The 18,441-nt window shown below is 43.9% G+C and overlaps 1 protein-coding gene across 1 annotated transcript; it reads right to left on the bottom strand.

Annotated features, from left to right (window-relative positions):
• Positions 1 to 504: 504 nt before the first annotated feature.
• On the bottom strand, positions 505 to 17,332 carry DHX8 (DEAH-box helicase 8). The gene is made up of 23 exons (XM_067541426.1): positions 17,151 to 17,332; positions 16,285 to 16,370; positions 15,439 to 15,511; positions 14,927 to 15,012; positions 13,820 to 13,929; positions 13,398 to 13,715; positions 12,889 to 13,033; positions 12,085 to 12,288; positions 11,143 to 11,230; positions 10,682 to 10,779; positions 9,945 to 10,092; positions 9,393 to 9,574; positions 8,814 to 9,008; positions 8,386 to 8,571; positions 7,559 to 7,769; positions 7,191 to 7,372; positions 6,247 to 6,387; positions 5,786 to 5,941; positions 4,845 to 4,982; positions 4,207 to 4,335; positions 3,079 to 3,275; positions 2,733 to 2,912; positions 505 to 2,135 (listed from the first exon to the last, which is right to left on the bottom strand). The coding sequence occupies exons 1-23, from the start codon at positions 17,260 to 17,262 to the stop codon at positions 1,916 to 1,918; spliced, it is 3,585 nt and encodes a 1,194-aa protein (XP_067397527.1). The 5' UTR covers positions 17,263 to 17,332; the 3' UTR covers positions 505 to 1,915.
• Between the last annotated feature and the right edge of the window lie 1,109 nt (positions 17,333 to 18,441).

Raw genomic sequence — 18,441 nt, 5'->3', positions numbered from 1 at the left:
CCTTTGGCAGTCAAGGTTTCCCCTCTTAATTACAGCTTATGACTTTGTGCAAGCACTTTATCCAAATGCAACAGGAAGCCGAAAGTCATTCTAGCCTGAGGGCATTTTGTTCCTAGTGCCTGCTGCTGCTATAAGTGATGAGAACTGAAGCTCTAGAGCCAGCATATCCCCTCACATTTATGGAAAGCTCTATGTTATCACACCCAGCACCATACCAAGGGCTGCAGAAGCATAAGGAGATGGTTCATTTCTGACTCTGATCCCCAGTGGTAGAGAGGGATGGGTGAGGAGGCTGTGTGTACGTATGTACACTGCTCTGGTTCAAGAGTTCTCGCAGGCTTGGTCTACATGGGAAATTTTTACCAATTATACCATTTAACCCTGTGTTGACATACTTATTCTAGTAAAAAGTGGCTTTTTTGGTTTAACTTAAATATATGTTTTAAATATATGGCTTTATGAGGTTGGAAACCATTCTGTTACAACCAAAGGACAAACCCTGTGCATGGTTCATGCTGAAACAGTCTGTTTCAGAAGTTTATTTTAATAATAATTTTCTTTGTAAAGCTTCCAAGGAGCTTAGGGCATTTGTACAACATATTAAAAACAGTATCTACACCATGCCACTCACTGTCCTCTTTACAGACCGATGCAGATTTCATATGTAGTCACTTCTCAATGAGCAAGCGCTATGCTGTCCTGTAGCTCTGGGTCAGGTGTAAATCTAACCAGTCTGCTCCTCTGTGCACTTTTCAGCAGTAATTGAGTAAATACCCCAGCTCGAGAAAAATTACAAAGTTTGGGTGTCTAGCTATGGAGCCAAGTAGCTATTTCCAGCTCTGAAAAGGCAGGTTTGAGTAGGGGCATTACCATAACAAAGAAAATAAAGACAAGTTTATGTACAGCTTTAACATCACACCACACACCTTGACAGGACATTCTGGAATTACATTTTCATAACAATTGTTCTATCATGTCTTCGCTGAAATCTACTTTTAGCCCTAAGAGAATATTGTATAAAAAAGCAGTTGTGATGTCATCTAATGTTAAAGGAAACAAAACACACGACACATTGTGCAGAAAACCTCTCTCTCAAACATCTGTAACCATTTAGGTTCACAGACTGAGCTGTGCTGCAGACTGGATGTGGTTAATTACCATCTGATATACCAGTCTTCAGTGCACAGGAGATGCTGATGAAAGATAAGACCACTAGTTTGACCTGTGCCATTGTCCAAGTATAACAGACATTCGGGTTGGGTTTCAGGGGCTCTCTTTCACCTTATTCCAAAGCCACAGATACTAAATCTCTCCACAGGTGGCTGCAGGAGTTTTGATTTCAAGTAAGAGACAAATAGTTACAGCAAGTCAGAAAATGGAAAAGTTAAAGGAGGTTGAGCACAAATGGTGAAGCCTGCCAAAGAAAACTGGTCATTGTCCAAGAGCAGTGGCAGGAGTGTCAGTCAAAATCAATCCCGCTTCAGAGTGGCTAGAAACCCAGGGCATTCTAGCATCTAAACATGTAATCAGGCAGGAGATGAGCAGGTTGATGAACAATTGGGTTTAAGAACATGGCTTCGTTTTTTGGTTTTGTTGCTTAGTGCCCAGATGTTTACACCTTCAGATTTTCAAACACTTGGAAGTGGGAGGAAGTGATATAATACACCTAAGTGAGTCAGGACATGAGAACAGCAACTTGCAAACGGTAGCAGTTGGAGGGCAGAATCAGTAATATTGTGCAGTTCCTTTGGCCCCTAATGAAGATATTTACAAAGTAAATAGGAAATAAACTAAAGCCCAAATTAGTCTGGATTTGGATTCAACTGTGTGTATCTCCAAGAGGGGATTTTAAAACAGTGCAGAATCTCAGCTACCAGGAACACTTCACCAACAGCAGCCCATGTCAGAGCCAGACTCATCGCCTCCTGAATGCACGAGAGATCCTCCAGGCATTGGGCTCCTCATAGCGATTGTACAGGGGCTCCAGACGTTGCTGCTTCTTCTGTTTGCTCAGTTTGGTTGGATCAGAGACTTTGAAGAAGGCTGGTGCAAATTCCACCAGCCAGCGCGGGTCAATGGTGGTCACTTCGCGCATATACTCTTTGGTGGTCAGCACCAACTCGTGATACACCACCCTACAGAGAGAGGAGGCAAAAGCATTATTGCTTGCAGAAGGGGAAATTAACGCTTCTTAACAAAGACCCTGTGGTTGATAATCTCATCTCATGTGAGGGGTGCTCGAAACTGTCCCCCTTTGTCTAGTTCCCTAACTCTCTTCCTCCCTTCAAAATCATGTCCAGGCTTCCCAGAACCCTCAATATAAACTTCCCAGCAGAAAGCCTCTCTCATTCACCTCCTGCATTCTGCAGCATGGAGCTGGTTGGTTTCAGTCACGATCCCCCTCTCCCTGACTTGTGCTGCTGCTCTAAACTCTATACATGGAGGAGAGACACAAGAGGACAGCTGGAGGCAGGAGCAGGCAGGACTCCAGATGTGGCCTTGCTTCGCAGTAATCATAGCATCTCATTTGTCCTATGTGCCTGTATAAATCTGCTCAGGAGTCAAGAACAGATCACAGTCTGTCTCTTTGCTCTCTATCCTCGTTCCAAACCCATCACTGAAGTATCGGAGCACACAGATTCTGGTCTGTATTTTACAGATAGCCCATGATGAAGACTTTCCAGCTGTAGGATTGAGAATTAAATTTAAAATTAAGCTTCCTGTTTTCCTACCATTCTGGCTGCCTGTTGAAGAGGGCACTGGATGGGTGAATATAGACCACCTGCTGGTCAATAAGAGTCCGGTAGCCCTCCTGGGGGTCCTTCTTTGCTGCATTTCGGAAGAAACCACTGCAGATGGCCTTCTGGACTCGCACTGTTGCCTTCCCACATGACACCACATCCAGCTTGTGTCTGCCAGAAGAGAGTTGTAAAGAGAGAATTTAGAGGGCCCCCATATTTGGTGTGCAAGGCACACACACCATATCACCCAAACGGCAAGTGCCAATAAGCTGCTGCTAAAGAATGAGAATGCTAAAAAAAGGAGAACCAGTTCCTGTCCCGTGTTGAATTGGCTCACCTGTCCATAATGCCCAGCATTTGTTTACGGATGTCCTGTGCCCTGCGCAAGGACCGGGCCTGGATAAAATTCTCATAGCACCAGGGATTCGAGAACTTATTATTCTTCCAGGAATTGTAGACAGCCAGCAGGGTGAGGTGGTCCCCTTCTGTCTGGTGAAACTTGGCTTTCTTCTGGTCAGCAAGTGCTTGTTTATCCTAACACACACAACATGTTTCCATCACACGTTTGTCTTAGAGAGAGTATCATGTACCCCTGGCAATGGAGCACTGGTTCTTTAGGGCCACATGCTGCATGTTCTTATGTGCTACTGAAATGGACAGCCCTGTGTTTAACCAGTGCAAGGCTGAGATGCACACACACAGCATCCTGGCTTTTTTGTAAAGGATTAAATACAAAGCACTAAGGATCAGACTCAGCCCTGCCAGGCCAATGGGAGATCCTTCACCCACACCACGGCTGAACTGGACCCCTATGATGAAGGCGTTACCACTATTACACAAAATGTTAACCTGAAAAAGACTAGCATAGCGCCTGCCTGAAACCACAGTCCATGTTTCTCAATTCCATGGATGTAGCCTTGGGATATCAATCAAACACTGAGGTCACTAGACTAGATACCAGTAGGACATTATAATGAAGAAATAACAGATTCCAAGAAGAGTCTGATATGGAGCAGCCATGCCACCACCACAATCTGCAGCCCAGAGGTGCAGGAAGAGAGTCAGCGCAGGAAGGGCTTCTAATGGGTAACTTCATTCTCAAACCATTTCTGTTTCTCTGGGACAGGAAAGGGCTGCCTCCAACGACCCCCCAAGAGCGGCTCCAAATTCAAAAGCAAGATATGGCAGGTTCTAATATTGTGTTTGATTTATTGTTGGGAAGAAGAAGAGAGCAAAGCCTCCAACTTTCACTTTCCAGGGCAGCAAACATCCACAGTTCAGGGACACGTAACAAAGAGGAGAATTAGCTGTGCAATATGTGATTCAATGAATCCTTTAATTAGTCTTGTTAGGGGAAGTATGCACATACCATTACCCATGATGCATTCAATAAACACCACCAGACTCCTCCTTCCCACCATGCAACCAGACCAGGCACTACAGCACATAGCCCTGAATTCCTTACCTTCGGTCTGTAGAACACATTCTGTACAGACAGCATAGAGACTATAGTTAACATTTCCTCACTGCATCCCAAATGTACAGACATGATCAACATCTTACATAACATGGGCTCCAAGGGGAACTCTGCCATCTGCAGGAATAAAGGACAACAACATCTGTTTTCAGAGGTGCTGTAGCAAGGCTTTGTGAGATCTCAAGCTCAGAAAATAGGCCAGACTCGTTTCACATGCAGACTAACTAAACCTTAATGGGAGAGAAGACGATACCATTCAGTGTCTCCCTAACATGGCGCTGCCCCCATCTCAGACAGCTTTATTTGGCACACAGCAGATGACCTTTGCCATCTACATGATCAGAGTAGCACAACACTTACAGGAAATGTTTAGACACTTATACAATGAAACTCGTTTATAAGAGAAAATAGCACCTGCTCCACTATGAGGTAGAAAATACATTATTTACTAATCTGCAAAGGCCGATTGCTGGTGGGAAAGTATGGCCTTGGACCCACTTACAACACACAAGAGCACAGACAGAAAGCATTGGCAGTGCCAGGTACCCCTATGGACAGCTACACCTAGGCCAGCTTGAGAATATGCACAAGACAACCAATGCTCAGGGGCATGACATTCAACCTACTCTGCGCCCAAGTCGAGTGAGCAGCCCCTCATCATCCAGGGCTCCCAAGGTGTAGAGCTGTTCCATGGCGGTGATTAGTGTTTCCATCGGGGGAGCATCCATAAAATCAAAAGAGAGCAAGTCATTGATCCCCATAGCCTGAAATAGAGAAAATCTGAGAGTAAGAGACATCCAGAAAGAAACAGGAAACCAGGCTCCATAAGTAGAGACATCTCCAAGAACAACAAAACATGCATCAAAAACCAAAACCAAGGTCTAAGCAACAGTGATGAGTTCTTGTGCGCAGGGTTCATGCTTTATCTCTAGTGTAACCACAAATCTAGTGGGCACATTATCCCATCCCTAGGGATAAAGTTTTACTAAATGTACAAGAGCGAACAATCCTGCACTGGCCCCAGGGAGATGTGTGTGGTAACCTATTAGTTCTTTGCCATCTCTAACATCTTCAACTCTCACATCTCTGTCAATTACTTAGGTGATGGCAGTTTTCAGAGGATATGGTCTTCTGTAGATTGCCTGAGTGTCTGGGGAGACATATATTTGAAGGACTCAACTACCACCACCCCAGAAAAAAGTCATATCCAAGTTGTGAGGTGATGGCCTGAGAAACATAAGTGGATTTTATAACGGATTGTTTGTTTTTTATAGCAGGGAACAGAAATGAATGATTCCCCGAAGACTCCTGTGGCTTTGCATTTCTAGAACTTTAAATGAAATATGGCTTTCAGGTTGTGTGTAAAGAATGGCTTTGTGAGACAGATACCTATAAAGCTAAGTCTGAGTTTACGTTACAATCCCCTAAGAGAAAGAACTGGAGAATGAGCAGTAGCTCTGCCAATGATACAGTGTCACTTCCCATCCATTTGCATTTAGTAAAATAGGTGAAAATTACACTTACATTGGCCTGTATTTCAGCAAAACAATGAGACACTGATTCCTACCTTAAGGGAGAGCACTGTACTGGCCAAGTTTGTTCTCTGGATTTCAGGCACGTTGGTGGTTAGCATTTCATCTCGGTAAGCACGCTCCGTGTAGAGTCTGTAACACTTTCCAGGTCCTGTTCTCCCAGCTCTTCCTGCTCGCTGCTTTGCCTGAGCCTGTAGGATTTCAGAGGGAACACCACATCTGAGTGGCAGAGGCAGGTAAGCATTATCCAGGACAATGATTCAATCAAGAGACTAAGTGAGAGAGGAATGAAGGGTAGTTGTTTGCATTTCTGTTTGCATTATTATAAGGGCTTCCAACACAATGCAGGGAGGGATATGATGTGCTCAGCATAAGTTGAGTGTGATGCAAGGTGTCGTGTGTGGGAAAGTGGTGTTGATTTCCCCACATTTTTCCATAAAATTTCCTCTAAGCCACAGATTTACAACTGATACATTATCAAACATATGCTGTCTACCTGGGAAATTGGTGTAACAACCAGCTGATCAATTCCAGTCTTGGAGTTATACACTTTCTGCTTCACAAATCCAGGATCCACCACATAATAGATACCATCAATAGTCAAGGAGGTCTCAGCAATGTTGGTAGCAATGACAACCTGTAAACAAGAGGAGTACACCCTGATTCAGATACTATCCCTCTATCTGATTGGCAAGCAATCAAGAACTAAGTTAAACTAGTGTTGCTCGGTTTATACAAGCCATTCAATATTGTATAATCAGACTGTTGTTAACACAACTGCTATGATTTTAAATTATTATTGATTATTGTCCTACCACATGTGGGCAGATTTCTCCTTCCACCCACAAAAATGGCCAGATTTTAAACATGTGCACCGTTTTAAGGTTTAGGGCAGTAAACAACGTGAACACAGTGGAACTCACTGATAAGAACAAGAAAAAGGTTACCAATTTCTGCTCAAAGAATTATATATGATCCAGAAGAATTTTTTTTTTTTTTGCCTGGCTCTACAACATAGCTCTTATTAGACAAGAAACCACTCCAGAATGTGCTTCAGGAGAATTACTGCCATCTTCCAGAAGCTCTTTTATACATTCCCTTCAGAAACTTAGAATCGCATGGAGGACAATAATGATCTTGAAAGGCAGCATCTAAAGAATCTTTCTGCTGTATCAATGTTATTTATAAAGTTCTTCTGCACAAAAGGGCTTGGGTTAAAATAAAACAGAATAGTTAAAAGCCAAAAAATGGAGAATTAGGCAAGAAAAGTTCTGCGAGTTAAGCCACATAAGAGCTGCTGCTTCAAAGCTGCAGAGCAGTCCATAATTACTCTCCTCCCCAACCCATAGCATATAAGATTCTGAATGCAATGAACAGGGTAACAAGTCCCACTATTAAGTGTTTCAGCAGAGGGTGATGCTGCCCTTTGATTGACATTACCTTCCTGCTGCCTGGTGGGGCTGGGTCAAAGATCCTGGTTTGCATCTCGCTAGGTAAAGCTGAATACACGGGGAGGATAATTAACTCCGGCACATCAGGTCCTAGAGATTTCATTCTCTCGTAGAGGATCTCACAAGCTGTATCAATCTCCTCCTGACCAGTCAGGAACACTAGGATGTCACCTACAAAAGGGCACATGTCCATAGAATCAATCTCGTTCCCCCAACTCCTGCCTAACCATTCACTTTGTTTCCTTCTTCCCCTCTTCTCTTCCATGTAGAAAGATCTCCCCTTCGGATGTGCTTCTTATAAAGCCATATGACCCCAAGACACAGGACCTTGCCACTCCCAAATTTTATTGCCCTTACCTGGTGGCTCCGTCAAATGGATCTGCATCACTGTGATCAGACTGGCATCCAGATAATCAGTCTCTGGTTCTTTTGTGTACAAAATTTCCACAGGGTATGTTCTGCCAGGAATCGTGAAGATTGGAGCTTCGTAGAAATACTGGGAGAATTTCACAGCATCTAATGTCGCCGAAGTTACAATCAGCTTCATATCCTGACGCTTCTGCACTGTCTGTAGCAGGAGAGAAAGTGCCCAAGCCACATTAATAGTAACAAGGGCAATAAATAAGAGCTTAGACACATGCCCTTTCACTCAGTTACATTATTCCAGGTAACAAGAGGCTTCAATCATACCAGGGACTTTGGCAGATTTGCAGAATTGTCTAAATGCAAAGGAGAACACACTGTCCTTCTCAGACAGGAAAAAGCCCAGAATGTCATATAATTTAAAACTTAAATTAAGTTAAACTTAAAACTAAGGCCATATTAAAAATACAATTCCATTATTTCCTAGTTAAGAGAACTCCCAACACAGAGACCTTTTGTGAGAGGCAGACTGGGTTACATGAGACTAATTCCTTATTTGGAGACAGCTGTTTATTCACCCCCAGAAACATTTTCAGTTAATGAGCTCCCTTGTCCTCTGTTACCAAAAAACTCCATTTCATTTACAATCAGAGCTCAGACCAGGTGAGCTACTCTTGTAAAGGTAAAGTCACCTTGACCCATAGCCCAGTCTCACAACATATCCTTCTAAGACACGAGGGTCTCTGCCTTCCTCAGAGGTTCCCTCTTGATATAACCAGCGGAGAACCCTGGGAGCAAGCAGGGACCAAATGCAATGTTACCTTTTTCAGAAGGCCAAAGAGCACATCAGTGTGAATGGTCCTTTCGTGGGCTTCGTCCAGCATGATGATGGCGTACTGGGTCAGGTCAGGGTCAATCAGGCACTCCCGCAGTAACATACCATCCGTCATGTACTTGATGACAGTCTCGGGGCTGGTGCAGTCTTCAAATCGAATCGTGTAGCCAACCTACCAAACAAGAGAGGGAAGCAGAACAATGGGTTTGAATGAGTAATGAGTTCTCCTCCCCTTACACTAAACTAACTGAATTGATGAAACAAAATTGCTGGCAATGATAATCCCAGGTTGAATTATTCTGCCAGCTCCTCAATTCCAACTTGCCAAAGAGCACAGGTTAGTTATCCCATTACTGATTTTTTCCTGCTTTTTGTCATGTTTATGCAGCTGCCTTCTCCAACACAAAACTTTACCTCCTGTCCCAAACAACATCCAAATTCCTCAGACACCCTCTTGGCAACAGACATTGCAGCCACTCTGCGAGGCTGGGTGCATCCAATCTTTCCTCTTGACGTATAACCTGCTTCAGCCAGGTACTGGGTGATCTGCGTAGTTTTCCCGGAGCCTGTCTCGCCGATAACAATCAGGATCTGATTGTCATGAACTGCCTGAAAAAGGACACATAAGAAAGTGTTTGTTAAGAATTTTTTTAAATACAGTTAATCTTGTGCCCTTACCCATGCTGGCTCACACTGTGTTCTAGCCCAGGTCTTACTAACCAGCAGTCCAGTAAACTGCTTAACCACTCAGATGACTCACCCCACTATAAAGACTTGTCATTTGTGATCTTAGCTCCAATTTTGGCCCTACTACTTTAAGAAATACCTGCAGTTTTATTAAAAAAAGATTTATAGAGAAAAAATATTATTTTAAAATAGAATTTCATTCTTAAAAATCTCAAGGGGCTATTAACTTGTCAATAAACAGATCCAGTAATGTTCATATTAATCATTCCCATTCCAAGGAGAAGGCGGCTCCTGCATGGGTCTTACCTGAATCAGCTGCTCCTTTAGTCTGAAGATTGGGAGACTCTCCCTCTGCTCAATGATGGAAAGTTGGGTTTTTTTACCATAGGAGGCTTTGTTGCCACCGAATGCATGTTTCTTCCATTCTGGGATATCATTGGGCATCATCCCAATACCCCGCATGTTGGCAGCTATTTGTCTCCCATCAACTGAGAAGGAAAGAGAATTTAGTTATCACACTGCAGTTCACATGGCACAAGTATAGATAACACTACAATCTGCCTGTTTAGAACACGAGTGAGCTGTTCTGGAATACTGATTGTGATTTTGATCCCACTAAGATTTTTGCCATGGTTCCATCTGTGCTTCACTTGGTAATATAATCAGCCCTCTCTACCATCACACTTTGACTAGAAGAATAAACATAAAAGCTAGACTTAAGATGAAAAAAGACTAACCTAAAGGGGCCACACGTACATAGAAGTCACCAACAAGACACCAAGATATTTTCCTGGAATAGTTTAGCTCCCACAATGGACGGCACAGTAGATACTTCAACAGAGACAAGTCAGAACATACCATCAGGAAGAGGATCCACCCAGTGTGTATTAAGTCCCATGGGGATAGAGTCCATCTCTGCTTCCCTTTGAGCTTGTTTGAGTTCTCGCCTTTCTTTGGCTAAAGCACTTTGCATCATTGCAGCTTGGGACAAGGAGCCATCAGGATTCTGAAGAATAAGATCAACATTACAATTATAAGCACTGTCTAGTTGTAGAGACTTTATTACCCCTCTGTACACCTTTATTACAGCCCAGCCCATCTGTTCTCAAGCTTGAAGGCAATCCTCTTTCCCACAGCTACTTAAAAGGTTTTAAACTTTATTATTTCACAAGTGCCAAAATATTTTTGATGGCTAGATTTCTGGGATGCCAGTGGCCGTGACTGTAAAATAGGAGGCTCCCTTCACAATCCAATCAAGCATGTGATTACTGGTACTGAGATGGGTTGGATAATTTCCTGGCTATCCCCACCTCATCAAAAACAAGACAAAGAGTGGGGCAGAAGAACACCATGTGGTTCTAACTCCTTTTCTGTGAAATGTTGGCTGCATGTTAACCTTGCATTTCTATTCCATGATCCCATCTCACAGTTACCAATTAAATGAAAACCCAACTATGTATAACAAAGGAAAGATCTGCAGCCCAACACTCCTGATTTTCTGGACTATGGATAGGTTCCATTCATTATTGCTAATTCCTGGGCATTTACATAAAAGTGACATACAGGTTTTCAATCGTTGGTCTGAAATCTCTTACCTTCACTATTTTAATGGGACTCATATCCATACTTTGTTTCGTATGTCCTCGTAGGAAGGGCGGCTCCTCTTCAACCAGCTCAATCTCAAGGTCCTCATCTAAAATGCACAAACAAGTCAGGTTTAACAAGAAGACATATACAGCTTTCTTCAGCTGAAACTTCTGTAGCAGGAAAAAGAAGCTACATTAAGTGTTTCCTGTGCATCCCGTTTACTGTATAATTACATATTCTTCAAAAGTAAAAATGTCACAGGCAAGGAGAGAGCTCCTGGCCAAAGGTCACCAGCACTTCATTAACCAAAAGGAACCAGCATACCTTCCAGCTCCAAGTGTTTAGGGCTATTGCCAACTATGAAATTCCTTACACTCACTTGCACCAGAAGCTCCTTTTTGCATAGATCACAAACAGAGAAACACAAGGAATCTATTATACCCACAATGAAACTACCAGACAATATTACCTTCTTCATCATCAACTTTAGGGAGGATCCCAGTCTCCTCATCAAAGTCAGGAAACTCTTCTTTGGAGAGCACATTAGCAGCAATCATCTGGGAAAGGAATGGAGAGGTGAAGATTAGTTACCACATGTGATCATCATTCAAGGGTAGACTGTCCCATTTAAGATTATAAAGCTCTATGGGTTGGAAGGAAAATTTACTTTTCAAAGGGACATGAAACGTAAGTCCTCTCAGGATATTGTGGCACTGGGACTGTCTGAGGGCGACTAGTGTCTATTAATGTGGTACAAGGGAGGAGAAATAGGATGAAATTAAGAAAAGAACATTTATAATGAATAGCAGCTAATACATCCCAACAGGAAGATGTACTGGGTTGTACACTTCTCCCAAAAGAATTCAACTGTGATTTTAAAACTTGCCTGGACACAACATTAGTAGATGTTCTGTAGGGAACAACCCAGCATGAGCAAATATGGCCTAGTATGCCTAAAAGGGCTTTTTAATCTCTAACACCTTGTATTTTCTGGATTTTAGTGCTAGTGGAAGATACTAGAATGATAAGTGCAACTGCTAACAAGGCTGTTTCAGCTATTAACAGCACTGGCCAAATTTATGAAACAAGGATATAGGAGTGAAAGGCTACATGTTCCATTATGGATTCCTGGGACTGAGGGGGGTGGGTTCTGAATACTGGCAGAGGGGGATACCTGTCTTATACTTAACTGGAACACATTACTAGCCAAAGACTACTCAAAGCTTTATGAGGTCAGAGCTCAGGAAACCCAGATTTCACAGAGAGCTTAGAACAGTAAGACTCTAAACCAAAAAATCATGGACTATTAAGGCAAATGGGAAGCTACATGGTAGTATGTGAAGCTCCCCTACAATCACTTTAAATCACATCATTCCTGACCACTCCAATATGAAATGGTAATGCTTTACACCTGTTTGATTTCCCATTTCTCTGGGTCTGAAATCCGGGTGAGACGCTTCCGTTCAAGGGTATCATCCTCCACTTCCGGGGCATTCACCAGGGAGAGGTGACTGGGTCTGTCTGGGTTCCTCATAGAAGTCTCTTCATTGGTCTCTCCAACCAGGTTTCTGCGTCGGTTTGGGTTCAAATCTTCCCCAGTGTCTTGATCAACATCCTATATCAAACATGATTGATAGATTTATTAATCACTTTTCCTTACATACCTGCCCCTCCTTCCTCTACCAAGCATGTAAAGACAAGGATCTCTACATATATGGGCTGTGTTTGGCTGTGGCCCCTTGGGGAAATGGAAAAACATTTCACTAGTTCATTTTTTAAATTAACATCTCAGAAGTGATTAAGCAGCCTGTGATCAGGACTGCATTACGGCCTGTAATTTAAAATAAAATGCCTCTCTCTCATGCAGTGAATGGAGGATGGACACAAACGACAGCTTGGGATCTGGCTGGGCACCTGACTAAAGACTTCAAAGTTGCCATTTTGGTTCAAGAAGTGGTAAAACACTGTTGAATGTTTAGAATCCTTGTATACCCAAGGTACATAAAAAAAACATGTGGAGAAAACAGGAAGTAGGAGCCAATGGGTGGCATAAATACAGAACTATAATTTACCAGCTTTAAGTATTAAAATACAGTATTTCAAAGGGATTCAAATTAGTTTACAGCAATATGTGAAATACCAAAACTTTAAACACTATCTCTCTCCACCACCATTTGATCTGTATTCCACACACATCAATAAAATGCTTCCATACCTTCATGCTCAGGCTGGTTTTGGACCCAGTAAAGGATAGCACTTTGACCTTCACTCTTTGCCCTTTGCTCACAACATCAGCAACATTAGCAACACGTCCCTCTCTGCGAAGTTCAGAAATATGAACCAAGCCTTCCCAGCGTTTTCTGTGGGTCATGGGTGGAGAGAAGAGCATGAGATACTCTATATTATTCTTGGAAACAGTCCTTTACATATCATTTAAGCACAATCTGTCTTAAAATGTTTTAGTGCTGAGAGGTTTGTGTGAGTTTATAAACTGTCCATGAAAAGAGAAACATTCTTTACTGTCAGCTTTACTTTTTGAAACAGAACATCCACCGTGGTTGTGAAATGTAATGTGTATCACTGGCATACTTGGCTGATCCTAATAAGGCATTATACATTTAAAAAACAAAAGTCACATTAATTGAAGCCAATATTTAAAATACACAAAGGAAGGATGATGGTACAAGTAGTAGTAATGACTCATTGTGAAAGTCAGATGAGTACCTTAGTCCTTCCAGCTGCACAAAGCACCCAAACTGCATTATACTTGTAACTTTGCCATTGTAAATTTCTCCAATCGAAGGCTCTTCAGGTGGTGGGCGATCCACATGCTTGTCCCTCCATCTGTCATTGCTCTTCTCTGCATATTTCTCTCGATCCTTACGATCCCTGCTGGGACTGAGACTTCTGCTCCTTGAGCGGTATCTGGATTTCCCCTTGTTCTTATCCCGAGTCCTGGAACGTGACCTGGAACGGGATCGGTGCCTCCGTTTCCTGTCCCTGTCTCTGCTGCGACTGCGGCTTCTCCTCTTTTTTTTTGCTCTGTCAAACATTAACCAACTATGTTCAACTTTCATACAAGAGCAGGTCATGCAGACAAAACACTTACTGGCTAGCCATGGCTCAGAGATGCATTGGAAACTTACCGGTGATCAGTATTTCTTTGTTTTTCCTGTCCACCTGCACTAGGCATTAAAGCTTCAAGTTCTTTAAGAGCATCAGCTGCCACTTTCACATCATCTTCATCCAACATAGTCTGTAGACATAGAGAATACCTCTGTAAGCAAGCTGATTAAGAGCCTATCACCAGCACAGAGCATTAATCTGTGCAATGGGACAATCACTCATTTTTATTTCCAGAAAGAAGGAAAATAGGAGAAAAGATCACAGAGAAAATGTGATGCAAAGATATGGGAATGATTAAACCAGGAATCTCAAAGCCAAACCTTCTCTGCCACATGGCTCTATCAGTTCTGCTTCTATGTAAAGATTTGGAGACTAACTTTTTTAAATTGTTACTGAAAACTTAGTATGAATGTTACTAGTAGACATCTTGGGTAGCCTAGACTTTAATCCTAAAGTCTTGACACAAATTAACTTCTCCATAAGTAGATGCTTATTACAGTTCCTAATCTGATTAAAGGTAGTATGCTAATAATTTATTTCATCCATTTCACCTTCAAACCTCTGCACAACTCTGCCTCTTCCTTTGCTTCCTCCTAGCCTCTCACTTTCTGCACTCTTCTGGATCCTCTTTCCTATCTACTATCTTCAGCTTTCCTGCTCTTTGTATCTCCTATCATGTCTTATACTTGAAAGAGCCTTTCAACCCTAGGTGCCAAACACACTCCTTTAAAACCACTTCTTAAATAAAGTGTCCTTCAGTGGTCTCAGTGTCACCACGCAGTCTTTCACCTGAACCATTATCCTGGTTATTACATTGTCTGAATTAGACTGTGAATTTGTCAGGGTAGGAAACTTGTCTTGTTGGGTGCTCTGCAAAGCAATGTTTGCCATGAGAAAGCTATATTAACAATAGTCTCCTGCAACTAACATCCAGCAATTCCATACCAACTCTTATTTCCTGCTCCACTATGTGTTTTCACTTCTCATGCCCCATCATATTTTGTGCTTTAGAAGCACAACAAAGATGATCATGTTAATGTAGCAACTGCAAATCAAAAGTGAGAAAACAGAAAACAAGCATCGTATTTCCATGCACTGATTGTTAACATGTAAAATTGCATCCTTACCCTGATGGTGGGATTGTCTGGCCTGCAAAGGGCTGGGAACAGGTCCTTGAGCTTTTCTTTTTCTGTTTTGGGTTTAACAACTGCCTCTGGTTTTAGGTCAAAAAAGGGGGGGAAAGAAAAAAAAATTAGAAGTGCATCTTTGTCACACAGCTAAAATACTTTTCTACTGTCACTTCTGAAACTGAGTATTAATTTCAGCTCTGAATGTAAACTTCAATGCAGCTTTTAAAAGTTGAATTAAAAATAACTGCATTTCCCCTCACAAATGAAGTTCTGATTAAGTAAGATAGTGAAATATGCAATACTCTGACTTCTGAACTGAATAAAAGCTCTCTCTTCAAGTAGTCCAAAGCTTTCAACAGTGACGCACGTAATACAGAGAACTCCACTGGAATGACAGTATATAAGAGATAGGTATAGCTATTTCTCGTCACATTCAGAATGTCCAATAGATGCTGAAAGGGCTGGGATTGTTTTCTATTGAGCTGTTGAAGCAGGGAAACTATACTTACCTTTCCCTGTAGATGGCTTTGCTGGAGGCCGCATTGTCTGTATGAGACGTAACAAATTACTAATAAGGGAGTCCTGAAAAAGTAAATAAAGCACAGAAGATTTTTTTAAGTGATTGTGATACTTTTGCACATTAGCACAAGGGAGGGTTTTGTTAGTGGAGAACAAAAGCTCAATTCCAACTTCTGAAGATCTGGGCCGGCCCTAGACCAAATGGTGCCCCAGGCAAGGACCATCTTCAGTATCCTGCCCACCCCAACTCTATTTGTTAAACTTTTGTTGCTAAAAACAAAAACAGCACCCTGTAGGCCGGCACCCCAGGCAATCGCCTGGGTCACCTACTCCTACTGCTGAAGATGTAAAAGTATAGGGCCATAGTCACAAGTATTCACATGTACACCATAAAAGTTGCAGTTGCTTGGTGCAGAGAACCAAGACAAAAAGTGACTTGACTTTACAATCTTATGAAAATTCCATTTAAGTGACTCCCCACATCAGTTGCTGGTTCTAACCATGACTTAATCATTCTGACCTGTTTCTAAGATACTTATCAGCCTGGTGTGTGAACACCATAAAAAGCTTGTTTTCATGACAAGCTGTTTTTCTTGCACTACACATGCAGTAATAAGACACCAAATAACTCAAATGAGCCTTCAGAATACCATGGTGCTTCACAAAGATTGCATCAAGCAAATTTAAACGAAGATTTATTAGACAGAAGTGTTTAGAAGTCAGCATACAAGAACTGTTGTTCAGTAAAAACAATTGCACATTAATAAACACAAACTCTTAATTCCTGCATCTCTCTCTTAAATAAAAGATTATCTCTGTGTTCAAATCTCACTTACTGTGAACTCAGCGCCATTCTTCGTAAGGGCAGCCTTGAATGTGTCAAATGTTGTGTTTTTCTCAGCAAGATTTATCACAAACTCAGCTGCAAAGAAAAAGTGATGAGAGTGAAATAAACAAAAATAATCTGAAGTCAGGTCAAGTGCATTTCACTCTGATGAAAGGGGCTGGCGTGGCAACCTGAGAGCCTGAAGCCCTTCATCTAGCCCCAGAACGTGGAATGTCTGGTCTGCAGCAGTGCAAGTTTGTCCTCTCTACACTGCCTTAGCTTCATTTGCAGGATTCAGACCTGGAGCAATGAGGTCTCAGGATGAGAGGAGAGCTCATTTTCTAACTCAGACTGCCAGCTCGTTGGGGCAGGACTGTCTGTTTGTTCAGTGTCTAGTAGGACCACTGGAGCGCAAAGATACTACCACAATGCAAACAATCAATAACGGAGGTGTCGGGGCACTGAGGCTGAAGTTGGCTCCTTGCTCCCAGTTCCTTATTTGGTTATTTCATTAATAATGACACATTTAATTTTTACCACACGCAGTCAGAGTAGTCTGAGGACATGTCATCGTATGCTGTTATATCTGAAAATAAGGAGCTGGGAACAAGGAGCCGACTCCGGCCTCGTGTCAGGGCAAACGCCCAGCCGAGTCTCCTCCGAGCATCCCTCCCAGGCGCCCCCTTCCTCCTCCTCCTCCTCCTCCAGAGGGCTCCAGACCCATCGTTCCCTGCCCCCAAATCTGTTCCGTCGCCCTCCTCCTCCCTAGGGGCTCACCCCAACCCTTCAGGGGGCCCCCCGCCCAGCCGACCGCCCTCAGCGCAGAGCCATGCCCCCGAGCCCCGGCCCCCCGCGCCCCCCAGCCGCGCCTCTCACCCAGGTCCTTGTCGTTGATGCCCAGGTGATTGTCCAGCTCGGTGCAGACCTTGGACACCAGGGAGAGGTACTCGAGCTTGGCGAGCTCCTCGGCGCCCGCCGGGTCTCCCATAGCGTCCACCCCCGGCCCCCGGCCGAACTCGGAAGGCCCAATCCACTTCCGGGTGCGGGGCAGCCCCGGGCCGCGATGGGATACGTCACGTGACGTAACTCCTCCGTGCGCACGGTCGGTTAGCGCTCGCCACTGCCACCTGCTGGTCGGAGACGGCGGCGCGTGGCCGTACTCCGGCGGGTGCAGGGTGGCGGGGCCTAGGGAGACACAGCCACTGCCCGCCTGCGCGCGCCGACTCTCTGGCGGGGCGGGGCGGGGCGGGGCCGTCCCTCCTCGCTAACGTGGGGAGAGTGCAATCCGGGGGACACCATCCTCCTCGGTACTGGGGAGAAGGCGACTCTCCCCTCAGCATCACGGGATACTGGGGCAGCACATCCCGGGGGCGTTCCTCCTGGGTTGGGAGGGGGAAGGAAGGAGATTCCCCCCTTCACTGTGCGTGTGGAGACTTGCCCCTCCCCCCAGTATCCATGAGGAGATTTCTCCCCGCTTCCCGCCCATCGGTATCAGTGAGGAGATTCTCCCCCTCCAGAGCATATCCATGAGGAGATTCCCCCTCTGACTGGGGAGGAGACCCCCCAGTATCAGTGAGGGGTGCATATTCATGAGGAGATTCCACCCCTCAGCATCAGTGAGGAGATTGCCCCCGCAGGAGCAAATCCATGAGGAGATTCCCCCTCTCCTTGGGGAGGAGATTCTCCCGCCCTCCCCCAGTATCAGAGAGGAGATTCTCCCCCTAAGGAGCAAATCCATGAGGAGATTCCCCCTCTCACAATAGGGGATAGAAGGGAAGGAGATTCCCCCCACTCCCCAGTATCTCTGGGGAAATTCCCTCTCTCATAGTGGAGGGGAGGAAGGAGATTTGCCTCCCCTCACAGTCCATGAGGAGATTTCCTCCCCCCCTTCACTCCATTTTATCACCAAGTTACATTTAGGCTTGTACCTGAGGAATGAGCTGCTTTCCCTGACTTTCCTTTTCAGTTGCTCATTCACGAACATTTATAATACACACCAAAGGAAGATGCTCACTTGCTCCAGGAACATTGTAGTATTTCCAGGCTGAATGCAGAACCTGGAGCTGAACCCTAAATTGCCACAAAAATAGAGTCTGAGGGAAAACAGATGGCACAATGAAATCCCTGCACAAAGATGGAGCCAGGCCCTCCTCACCATATGAATCAG

This window comes from Emydura macquarii, unplaced genomic scaffold, assembly GCF_026122565.2.
Source record: "Emydura macquarii macquarii isolate MOO-44397 ecotype Brisbane River unplaced genomic scaffold, CSIRO-AGI_Emac_v2 contig_629, whole genome shotgun sequence".
NCBI classification, from domain to species: domain Eukaryota; kingdom Metazoa; phylum Chordata; order Testudines; family Chelidae; genus Emydura; species Emydura macquarii.
Note: the sequence above shows the minus strand (reverse complement) of the source record. Positions and strands in the feature narration are given on the sequence as shown.

Excerpts from the sequence above, each read along its gene's own strand:
- DHX8 (XM_067541426.1), bottom strand. The coding sequence starts at position 17,262 with ATGGGAGACCCGGCGGGCGCCGAGGAGCTCGCCAAGCTCGAGTACCTC. Across the intron at positions 15,013-15,438 it reads AAAGCCATCTACAGGGAAAG|AGGCAGTTGTTAAACCCAAA; the intron begins GTAAGTATAGTT and ends ACCTAAAACCAG. Across the intron at positions 10,780-11,142 it reads TAAAGTTGATGATGAAGAAG|ATGAGGACCTTGAGATTGAG; the intron begins GTAATATTGTCT and ends TGTGCATTTTAG.